The sequence below is a fragment of the Elgaria multicarinata genome, chromosome 3, assembly GCF_023053635.1.
Source record: "Elgaria multicarinata webbii isolate HBS135686 ecotype San Diego chromosome 3, rElgMul1.1.pri, whole genome shotgun sequence".
Classification (NCBI taxonomy): Eukaryota; Metazoa; Chordata; class Lepidosauria; order Squamata; family Anguidae; genus Elgaria; species Elgaria multicarinata.
Genome location: NC_086173.1, coordinates 165,508,549 through 165,520,565, shown reverse-complemented (window position 1 = coordinate 165,520,565; position 12,017 = coordinate 165,508,549). Strand labels below are relative to the sequence as shown.

Genomic DNA, 12,017 nt, shown 5'->3' with positions numbered 1-12,017 from the left:
CTGCCTGGGTGCTGTTGTGGTGGGGCATCTGCTGGGACTGTCTTCCCCATAGATCTTTGGCATAGTCGTACATCTCTGCCTGCCTCTCTGCCCATCTGGTGCCTGGGAGCTGTACTAGATGATGGGCTTTGGGGTTCAACCCCACAAGCCTCTGGCATGCTTGCTCCCAGTGCTGCCTGTCCACCTCTGTGCCCACCTTGCAGGGATGGTTTGTGTGTGTCTTGCTTTGACTCAGGGGATAAGTCCTTCCTGCGCTCACTTAGACTTTTTGAAGTTTCAAATAAATTTTTCACGTGTGGAAGAAGATTCATATTTAGGTTTATCTACTCCCCAGTTCATGGCATGTTGGGATTTCCTTTGAAATGGCCATGAATAAAGCCCACTGAGCTGTCTGCAGCTTTAAAAATCCCTGAGATACTGGGGTGTGAGATTTTCAAAAATCCCCCATTAATCAGGGGAGGCTTGGATTTGCTTGAGGCTTGGCAAGCATGTGTATACATGGATCAGCTGTCATGGTGCCTAATTTGATGTTTCTAACATGAAAATTGATGGAGTTCTAGCATGGGACTTGAATTGGGTTGAGTTAAAAGGGAAAAACCCTGCCAAAAATCAGGGGATGATGGGATTTACTTGAAACTTGCCATGAATGTGGATCTCGATGGCATCTGTGAGGGTGCCCATTTCAAAGTTTTTATCTGTAAAAATGTCAGAGTAAATCCCATTTCTGAAAATGGGGTGTCAGATTTTCAAAAATCCCCCCAAAATCAGGGGATGCTTGGGTTTACTTGAGGCTTGGCATGCATGTGTATACATGGATATGCTATTATGGTGCCAAGTTTGAGGTTTCTAACTTTAACAGAAAAAAAGTTGTAGACATTTTTGGATTTCAATGCAAGTCTATGGAGGGGAAAGTGGAGCTCTGATACAGATGCAGAGCTCTGCAGAGAAGCGGAGCGGACCATAGGTGGAGCGGAGCGGACCTGATCCAGAAGTTGCGAATCTGGAAGAGAAGCGGATTGGGGGGTCCATGCACACCCGTAGTTTGTTGTATGCTTGTTGATCATTCTGTTCAAATTTTAAGTTTTTGCTTCATAGAATCATAGAATAGCAGAGTTGAAGGGGCCTACAAGGCCATCGAGTCCAACCCCCTGCTCAATGCAGGAATCCACCCTAAAGCATCCCTGACAGATGGTTGTCCAGCTGCTTCTTGAAGGCCTCCAGTGTGGGACAGCCCACAACCTCCCTAGGTAACTGGTTCCATTGTCAGAGAAGCAAAGAATAGTAGAGTTGGAAGGGGCCTCTAAAGGTAACTGATTCCATTGTCGTACTGCTCTAACAGTCAGGACGTTTTTCATGATGTCCAGCCGGAATCTGGCTTCCTTTAACTTGAGCCCGTTATTCCGTGTCCTGCACTCTGGGAGGATCGAGAAGAGATCCTGGTCCTCCTCCGTACGACACCCCCCCCCCATGATTAAATATATTTTCTATGGAGACATGATTTTATTTCAACAGGCATCGTTACACCAGTATTTGACACATTCTTTCTAATCAGTTTCCTTAATCCTATTTTGTTTTCAGGTTTGTTTTTGGTTTAAGTTAACACTTTTTTTATATCAGATTAACCAAAGTTCTCCATTCCCTGGTTTCTAGTAGGAGAACAAAGAAAACGAATCCAGTCTCAGCTCACTTACATGCCGCAACAAGACACTTCTAGTTCGTCATCCATCATTGTCAGGAGTTTGGGTGCTTTCACCGAAACTTCAAACTTAGGCAGTACTATAGGGAGGAAAGAGATACCAGGAGAAACGAGAGTGAAGGACAACAACTGTACAGTTACCTCCACACCATGTGAGAACCATTATTCCCCACCAGAGCAACTTTATTAAAATCATCATAGGAAGGGAAGGAAAGGAACCTCTCGTGACAGCACTTGAGTCATTACTGACTTCTAGAGCCTGCTTTCGCTGGCATTTTCTTGGCAGACTTTGTAGCGGGGTGGTTTGCCACTGCCTTCCCCAGTCGTGGCTACCTTTCCCCCAGCTAGCTGGGTACTCATTTTACCGACCTCGGAAGGATGGAAGGCTGAGTCGACCTGAGTCCACTGGGATCGAACTCAGGCCATGGGGAGAGTTTCGGCTGCAGTAACTGCCGCTTACCACTCTGCGCCCCATGAGGCTCTAAAATCATCATAGCCAGGCTGAAATGGATGACCCATTTCTAAGAGCCAAGCTACATAAACAGCTGGCTAAGAGCCTGTTTCCTGATATGAAAATCTGTAGAGAGTTGTTGTTTTTAATGTAGGAGAGCATTTAAGTCAGAAGTTCCACCACGTTTTTTAGTCCTGAAGCTGGAGGCAGGTTCAGGGCATGAAGTAAAAGCTGGCAGAAGGGCCCCAGAGAAAAAGCAGGTGTGGAGCTGCTGGCTTTGCGGGCCCCACACAGGGAGAAGCCAAGGGCTGCATGTGGCCCACAGGTTAAGCACCCGTGATTTCAGCCATCAATCCCCCAATATGTAATCTGAACTGGGACAGCTGAGCCAGAGCAAAACAGATCATAAGATTTTGCTGATTATCCAGTGGTATCTTTTGCACATAACATAGGTGGAGAAAGGAACTACAAAAGGGGGGGGGGTGTCTTTACCACTTCCTGATTTCTTCCATAAAACCTCCAGGCTTTAGCTTCCAATTTCTTGGTTTTGTGGCGTTTGGACCAACATGAGATAAACCTTAGCTTCTGGTCTTTTTTTAAACAGGAAAGTTTTTTGATGGTTGAATCTATATCTATGGGCATGTCCAGACGGGGCGATATCCCAGGGATTGCCCCGGAATCGTCCCTTTCCCCGGGATAACTGAGACAGCTTTAATCCCGACTTTTCCCGCGGTCTCAGGATGTGTGGGGAGTTGTCCCGGTGTCATCCCGGCTCCTCGTGAGTAAATGCAAAGAGCCGGGAACTGGCCATGGGGCACAGAGGTCTTTAGGATCTCCGTGCCTATCAGGGGTGTGAGGTTGGGAGCAGGGTCTTCTTTAAAAAACAACACAACTCTACTTTTAGCAATTGAGCACTCGTGCGCTCATTTTTGATAAAAAAAATATGGCGTGTGCGAGATCCTCTTCCTCCCAGGACGTCATGCGCCACATGTAGACCAAGAGGGAGGACCTCATGATCACTATGTCGCGAGAGCCTTGTCGAGGAAATATGTGAATGGGCTGTTTTGTCTGTGCCCACCCTGTTTTGATGTAAGCCCTTTCTATTAGAAATTAAGTTCTATAGCAATTTGATGCAAACTGTAGCTGAAAATATATTGAGCAACACTTGCTCAACCAAGTGTTGACACATTAGTCAGAGTGTGAGCCTCCCAGCGAGGACAGGAAGAGTAGTAACCACAAAGGAACAGATGTTCCGGGATTGCAATACCCATCTACGTATTGTTTTTCTAGTCTTAGAATTAACTGCACTTTGCACATGCATAAATGCCATGTCACAAGACAGACGGTTAGACAGATAGAGGGTGGAGTGAGATATTTTTAAGGCAAGCTAACCGGGGGGGGGGGGGGAAGGAAACAGCTGGAGATGTATTTCCTGTAACTATTGCAATATCCATTTATGGTATTCTAGTCAGAGAAGTACTTAAACTCTGTACATGCCTAAATGCTTTCCTTCTCATTGATTATTGGATTGCAGAGCTGTATTATGATTGGTGTGAAGGTTCTGCCATTGTATCTGAGGAGAACTGACCCTATAAATATGTTAACCTCTCCTGAAATTATCGGGCAGCTCCTCAGGTCTTCTGAGACTGTCACCTTGCAGCACTGCAGGCTGCTCGTAATAAACCTTCTAAGGAGAGAGAAATTGTGTCTTGAGAGTCTGTGACCACCACTCAGTGAACCACGGAGACCGGCCCTTTCAGGTCTCACCACATCCTTTCCCCCACCCCATCCCTAGGTCTAGACATGCCCTATCTCTCTATATATTCCATTTAAACATGCTTCGCTCCATAAAGTAGTGCAGAGGACAAATCAGTGGAAATGGAGAATGGCCATCTCATCACCTGGTGCAAGAGAATGGATCCTTCTTACCGTATTCTTCCACTTCAAAGTGACTTTCAATAAGATTGTTGTTGAGAGATAGACCGCTGGAGTCTTTCTGTACCATCACCTTGTAGATGCCTTGGGCAGGCTCAGAAGCAAGAGGGAAGGAAAGTTGGGTGAGCCCCACATCAAGCTGTACGTCTCGCCACTGGGCCAAACGATTTCTCTTGGGGTCCTGGAAGTCACAAGAGGACATAAGCACAATGTTAAACACAGCAATGGGGGGTATCGCTTCCGCTGCTGCGGCTGCTGAACCTAAGTCGTACAACACCCTAGGGCAGCCTTCCTCAACCTGGGGCGCTCCAGATGTGTTGGCCTACAACTCCCAGAATGCCCCAGCCATCTCTGCTGGCTGGGGCATTCTGGGAGATGCAGTCCAACACATCTGGAGCGCCCCAGGTTGAGGAAGGCTGCCCTAGAGTCTATTCTCATTGTCCAGGGCCAGATCTACACCTCACATCGTATCAAAACAATCCCATCACGGTGACGCTACATCCCTCTGGCGCATTTATACCTAGTGGCACACAGAGTGATGTCTGTTGCGGTGTTTGGGATAACGCGGGGGAGGTAAGGCTAGAAAAGCGGAATGCATAACGTGCCCCCACGGTTTTCCATGCAATTCGAAACCGATAAAAAGAGCTAGGTTTGGGACCTAGGGTAGGGTGACCCTATGAAAAGGAGGACAGGGCTCCTGTATCTTTAATAGCTGTATTGAAAAGGGAATTTTTGCAGGTGTCATGAAGAAGCTGGTGAAATTTCCTCTTTATCACCACACTTAAAGCTGCAAGTGCCCTGCCCTCTTTTAAATCTGGTGACTCTAGTATAGCTCCTCTACCTTTAACTGTTGTGATTTATTTATTTATTTATTACATTTCTATACCGCCCAAGAGCCGGAGCTCTCTGGGCGGTTCACAAAAATTAAAACCATTCAAAGTATAAAACAACAGTATAAAACCATAATATAAAACACAATATAAAAGCTCAACCAGATAAAAACAGCAGCAATGCAAAATTACAAATTTAAAACACCAAGTTAAAATTTATTTATAGACTGTTAAAATACTGGGAGAATAAAAAGGGGGAAGAGGGAATTTCACCGGGTTCTCCATATATACAAACGACGCCTGCTGAAATTCCCTTTTCTATGCAACTGTTAAAGATACAGGAGCCCTGTCCTCCTTTTCATAGGGTCACCCTAACCTAGGGCATGGCTAGACAGGGTGATATCCCAGGGATCACCCCAGTATCATCCCTGTGCGCACACATGTTGCACAGGGGATCCCAGGAGCAGGGAGAGATGATCCCTCCCATTCCCCGGGATATCACCCTGCCCTTCTATCCTGACTTTTCCCACAGTCCCAGGATGATCCCGAGACTGTGGGAGGTGTGGCCGGGCATCCCATTTTCATCCCAGCTCCTTGCAAGTAACAGCGAGGAGCCAGGAACTGGGCATGGAGCTCCTCATGACCTCCGTGCCCATCAGGGGTGGGGTGGGGGGAACATGTCTAATTTTTATTTTTTTAAAAACTTACCTTTGTGCAGGAGCGCTCCTGCGGTCTTTTTCGATAAAAATAATAATAAACAAAATGGCGGGCGCGACATCCTACATCCTCCCGGGACGTTGCGTGCCACATGTAGGCAGAGGGCGACGATACCGGAAGTAGGTAAAGTCCGGGATCACCCCCTCTCCGGCCCTCTACACCCACAGGTGTAGACATGCCCCTGGCTATTTGAAGGACTGCCTCCACCCATATCAGCCTGCCCACACTTTAAGATCAGAAAGACAGGCCCTTCTTGTTTGCCCACCTATGAGAGCAATCAGGTGGGTGTCCTCACAGGAGAGAGCCTTTTCTGCGGTGGCCCCAAACCTCTGGAATAAACTTCTGTCAGAGGCCCGCCCTGCACCTTCCTTGCAGGCAATTAAGAAGGCCTTAAAAACATTTTATTTTACAATGGCCTACCCGTGATGTATACCATTCTTGCTGTTCTTGTTGTTCTTTCTGGTATTATTGTTTTAATTGCTGTTTGGGGGCAGGTTATCTGAAGGAACGCCTCCTCCCATATGTACCTGCCCGGACCTTAAGATCATCTATAGGGGCCCTTCTCCGTGAGCCCCTGCCAAAGGAAGTGAGGCAGGCGGCTACTAGGAGGAGGGCTTTCCCCGCTGTGGCACCCCGGTTGTGGAATGAGCTCCCCAGAGAGGTCCGCCTGGCGCCTACACTGTACTCCCTTCGTCGCCAGCTGAAGACCTTTTTATTCTCTCAGTATTTTAACACTTAATTTTAACTTAAATTTAAATTTTACTGTTCTAACTCTGTATTTTAACCTTATATCAATTTTGCTGCGTGGTTTTATCCTGGTTGTGCTTTTTATACTGTATTTTGTATTTGTGCTTTTAACCTGTAGGTTGTTTTATTATGGTTTCAATTTTTGTGAACCTCCCAGAGAGCTTCGGCTATTGGGCGGTATAAAAATGTAATACATAAAATAAAAATAAAATAAATAACTATTTTATTGTAAACATGTTTTTATTGCTTTCAGTATTTTAATATTTTATTGTTTTTAATATACTATGTATTTTATTGTCGTAAGCCGCCTTGTGAGGGCCCCTGCCCTGAAAGGTGGCCAAGAAATGTTTTAAATAAATAAATAATATAGTGTAGATTAAGCCCAGCATAGAATCATAGAATCATAGATTAGCAGAGTTGGAAGGGGCCTGCAAGGCCATCGAGTCCAACCCCCTGCTTAATGCATGAATCCACCCTAAAGCATCCCTGACAAATTCTTGTCCAGCTGCCTCTTGAAGGCCTCTAGTGTGGGAGAGCCCACAACCTCCCTAGGTCACTGATTCCATTGTCGTACTGCTGTAACAGTCAGGAAGTTTTTCCTGATGTCCTGCCGGAATCTGGCTTCCTTTAACTTGAGCCCATTATTCTGTGAGTACACACACACACAAATACAGGTTTCTGTGAATTATGCATAAACATCAACAAAACTAGATCAAATATCCAAGTTCCATTTAGCTCAAATCCCATTAAGTTAAATGGAACTTACTGCCAAAGAGTTCAGTTTCAGATTGCAGGCACATGGTTAATGTTTAAATCTCTCTGTCCTGGTTTTTTTCTTCTTCTTCCAATGTATCACATAACAAGTCTATTTGCTCTAGATATACCCAAGGTAACCGTCTGATCCATTGGAAGCCCAAAGGCAGATAAAACTGTGTGAATGACATTGCAGTCACTGGCTTGGGGAAAGAGGATCAGGTTCTGGGGACACCATGGAAAATTCCCACTGGGACACTAAAGTTTGAGAGAATCGTAGTTTATTACTGCAATTTGCATGGAATTGCAGGTAACTGCACAATTCTACATGGAATCATACAGAACGAAGAGGTTCTGGCGATCGGAATTTGGGGACTGCAGCAAAGGTGAGCTTTGTCCCCCAAATGGACTATTTAAGGCAAGGGGGAAGAAATGAATGCCCTCCAGATGTTTCGGCCTAGAATTCCCATAATCCCACAGCAATGCCTATGCCAGTCAGGGCTGATGGAGCTGTAGGCCAGAACATCTGGAGGCCCATAGATTGACCATCCCTCACTTAAGAAACTTTCGTTCATAATCCTATGCATGTTTAGACTGGGGGGAAAGTCATACAACTCCCAGCATGCCTCAGTCAACATGGCAGTGTGAAGGGATGCTGGGAATTGTAGGACTTTCTATCCGTCTAAACTTGGACGGGATTGCACCCTTAAATAGGGTGACCATATGAAAAGGAGGACAGGGCTCCTGTATCTATAACGGTTGCGTAGGAAAGAGAATTTCAGCAGGCATCATTTGTATATATGCAGAACCTGGTGAAATTCCCTCTTCATCACCACAGTTAAAGCTGCAGGAGCTAAACTAGAGGGACCAGATTTAAAAGAGGGCAGCTTTAACTGCTGTGATGAAGAGGGAATTTCACCAGGTTCTCCATATATACAAATGACACCTGCTGAAATTCCCTTTTCTATGCAATTGCTAAAGATACAGGAGCCCTGTCCTCCTTTTCATAGGGTCACCCTACCCTTAAAGAATGAACAGCCTCACAAGCAGAGCTAACAGACACATTGGGTTTTAGGGTGCTGTCACCTCACTAGTTGTCAGGCACCGACCCACTTTTATTCCCTGGCTTTCTGAGATCGCTATTTTCCTGTTGTGGCAGAGAAACCAGGACCTCAGCAGCAAATGTCCCCAACCCTAACCCTAACCCCCACCCCCAGTGATCCCTAGATTTCAGCAGAATTCGCCACGTACCTCGATGTAAACCAAAGGAAACTGTGGAGACAAAAAATAGGAGAAAGAAGAGACAGGGATGAATGAAAAACTACACACAAGAGCTATGTATATTAAGGCAGAGAGCCTTTACCACGTTCTGTCATTCTAAGTAGCTGAATTGTAGCAGTTCAAAATGTTGATACTGAGGTAAAAGAGCCATTTATTTTTTAGTGTTTTAGTGACCACTCCAAACATCTTCCTTTAATAATAATAGTAATAATAATAATAATAATAATAATAATAATAATAATAGATATAGTGCTTTGCTGCAAAGCGTTGTCCCTGAAATAAAATAGGTCAGCAGCTAAAAAAAATGCAATAAGTACAGTGATAAAAGACCTTAACTGGATTTTAAAAGAATATAACAATAGAACCTAAAAATAAAACCCATATAAAATGTGTAGTGGTAGGGTGACCCTATGGAAAGGAGGACAGGGCTCCTGTATCTTTACCAGTTGCATAGAAAAGGGAATTTCAGCAGGTGTCATTTGTATATATGGAGAACCTGGTGAAATTCCCTCTTCATCACCGCAGTTAAAGCTGCAGGAGCCCTGCCCTCTTTTAAATCTGGTCACTCTAGTATAGCTCCTGCAGCATTAACTGTTGTGATGAAGAGGGAATTTCACCAGGTTCTCCATATATACAAATGACTCCTGCAGAAATTCCCTTTTCAATGCAACTGTTAAAGATACAGGAGCCCTGTCCTCCTTTCCATATGGTCACCCTACATACAAAGTTTGTGTTTTCTGGCCATGCCCACTGTGGCAGCCATTTTCTGAATGGGCAAGCCTCCTCCCCATGATAGCCTTTTTTTGTGACAGTGCCCACAACTGTCTCTCTAGATTTTAAATGTGTCCAGAGGCCTAAAAATATCAGGGACCCCTGGTCTACCACTGGCTTTCAGTCAAGGAAGGCTTCCTGGGATAGAGCTATTTTCAGGAAGTGCAGAAGCAACACTGTTGGCACCTGCTTGACCTCCAGGGGATTGGAGTTCCAAAGAAAGGAGACCACCACGCTGAAGGCTCTTCTCCTGGTGGACCATGCTGAAATTCCCTTTTGTATGCAACTGTTAAAGATACAGGAGAACGGTCCTCCTTTTCATAGGGTCACCCTACTCCTGTATCTTCAACAGTCATATTGAAAAGGGAATTTCAGCAGGTGTCATTTGTATGCCTGCAGCACCTGGTGAAATTCCCTCTTCAGCACAACAGTTAAAGCTGCAGGAGCTATACTAGAGTGACGAGATACAAAAGAAGGCAGGGCTCCTGCAGCTGTAACAGTTGTGATGAAGAGGCAATTTCACCAGGTGCTGCAGGCATAACAATGACACCTGCTGAAATTCCCTTTTCTCTCCAACTGTTACAAGAGGAGAATAGCGCTGGTGCTATGAAATAACGTGCAACTAAATAAAAGAAATTATTTATGACTATATAGCTGGGAACAAATTTAGGGAGTGTAGGAGAGTGCCAAGTTAATATAAATAACTACACTTACTGTAATAATAAAAAATACAAACTCAATAAGCTATGAGCGTTTCCTCTAATACAAGCGGTTGAGTGGATTATATCATGAATAGGTTAGTCCAGTGAAAACTTAGTGTAAAGGTCCATATATTGTATTAGAGCAGTGGTTCCCAAAGCGGGCGGTACCGCCCCCTTGGGGACGATGGGATTGCATGGGGGCGTTAAGAGGCAAAGGGGCGGCAGGGGGGCGCTCGACATGGTCTTTTCCGAAAAGCGCCTCTCCAGAAGGTCTTGAAACCCAGGGACATTTTTATGGAAGAAGGTAGTTTGGTCCCAAGCCATACAGGGGAAGAATCCAGACATGTATTAATACCGTTTAAGAAGAGTCCTTTTAATGATGAATTGAAATGTTTCAAAAGCACCAAAACGCTAATGAAGAGACATACCCTGCTTGGTGTGCCCTGCCACGCTGGCTGCAAAATAGAGGCGTTCACTCTCTTTTCCCTCCCTCCCTCGGCAAGCCTGTGGCGGGTGCTTCGGATTTTGAATAAATATTCAATTAATTGTTACTGTTTTGAATTTTATTGTTGTTACCTTCCTTAGTGGGTCACTGAAAACCGCTATTCTGAATAATGATTTTTATAGTGTAGGGTAGGGGGCACTGGGCATGAGTTTGTGGAACCAAGGGGGCGGTTACCTGAAAAAGTTTGGGAACCACTGTATTAGACTATGAGTGTTGTTTCCTTTTATTTAATTTTAAGTTAGATGAACTTGTTTACAATGTAATATGATTTTTATACATATTTTACTTGAATGTCTTATAGCTCCTGACGAAGGATCTCCAGATCCAAAACGTTGAGCATGTGTACAAGTTTGGTTGAAAGTTTTTTGAACATTTTTTGCATTTCAGATAAGAAAAATAAAGAAACCTGTTTTGACCTTGCATTGCACCAGAGCTAGCCTCCTCTTTTTCTCATAAACGTACAGGAGTCCTGATCAGCCTAGCGTACGTCTTGCAACTTGTCATAAATAGTGAAGGCAGGTCACATTCATTTCAGGGACCCACTGGTTCTGCCTCCAGTGGTCCCAAAATGGCAACCAGGCCTTTCGTGCAGGGCAGACTTTTGCTCACTGGTGATCTTTGGGAGTTTTGGACTCTAACATCTGTCAGCCCCAATCACCAAGGCCAGTAGTCAGGAAAGATGGGAGTTGATTCAAAACATCTGGAGAACAAAGTTGGGAAAGTCTGATAGAGACGTTACTCATTAATAGGCTGCTCTCAGGGCAAGGACATCTCAGCATCAAAGGAAAGCACAGTTGAGGACCTTCAGGGGCCCACTGACAAGACTCTCATCCTCTTTACCGTTGCAACCTGGTGGATCACCTAGGGTGACCATCTGGAACGGAGGATAGAGCTCCTGTATCTTTAACAGTTGTACAGAAAAGAGAATTTCAGCAGGCGTCATTTGTATACATGGAGCACCTGGCGTGATTCCCTCTTCATCACAACTATTAAAGCTGCAGGAGCCCTGCCTACTGTGACCAGATACAAAAGAGGGCAGGGCTCCTGCAGCTTTAACGGTTGTGATGAAGAGGAAATTTCACCAGGTTCTCCAAATATACAAATGACACCTGCTGAAATTCCCTTTTCTATGCAACTGTTAAAGATACATGAGCCCTGTCCTCCTTTCCATATGGTCACCCTAGACAGCATGTTAGTCTAGGAATGCAACTGTCTGACCATGTTCAGATGACACGCTAACCACGGTGGTTAAGCATTTTGAGCAAAACATTATGGCTTAGCATGTCATGTGAACCATTCCTAACCATAGTGGCTATGTATGTAACACCCACCAACAGGCTATCATGCTGCAGAAACAGACGAGTGTAACATTAAGCCAACATCATGGTCAGGGAGCATTAGAATTGGGGTGAATATATGAAAAGGAGGACAGGGCTCCTGTATCTTTAACAGTTGTACAGAAAAGGAAATTTCAGCAGGCATTATTTGTATGCATGCAGCACCTGGTGAAGTTCCTTCTTCATCACAACAGGTACAGCTGCAGGAGCCTTGCCCTCTTTTGTATCTGGTTCACTAGACAGGGCTCCTGCAGCAATAATGGTTGTGATGAAGAGGGAATTTCACCAGGTGC

At 44.9% G+C, this 12,017-nt stretch overlaps 1 protein-coding gene across 2 annotated transcripts in view; it reads right to left on the bottom strand.

The window, feature by feature from the left end:
* Window positions 1-12,017, bottom strand: part of LOC134396271 (alpha-2-macroglobulin-like) — a 92,197-nt gene that overhangs the window by 67,534 nt on the left and 12,646 nt on the right. For both annotated transcript variants that reach the window (XM_063122690.1, XM_063122691.1), the window contains exons 5-7: window positions 8,381-8,401; window positions 4,077-4,263; window positions 1,692-1,776 (exon numbers count right to left, since the gene is read on the bottom strand). In XM_063122690.1, coding sequence (XP_062978760.1) covers window positions 1,692-1,776; window positions 4,077-4,263; window positions 8,381-8,401 — 293 coding nt within the window. The remainder of the gene's footprint in view (window positions 1-1,691; window positions 1,777-4,076; window positions 4,264-8,380; window positions 8,402-12,017) is intronic.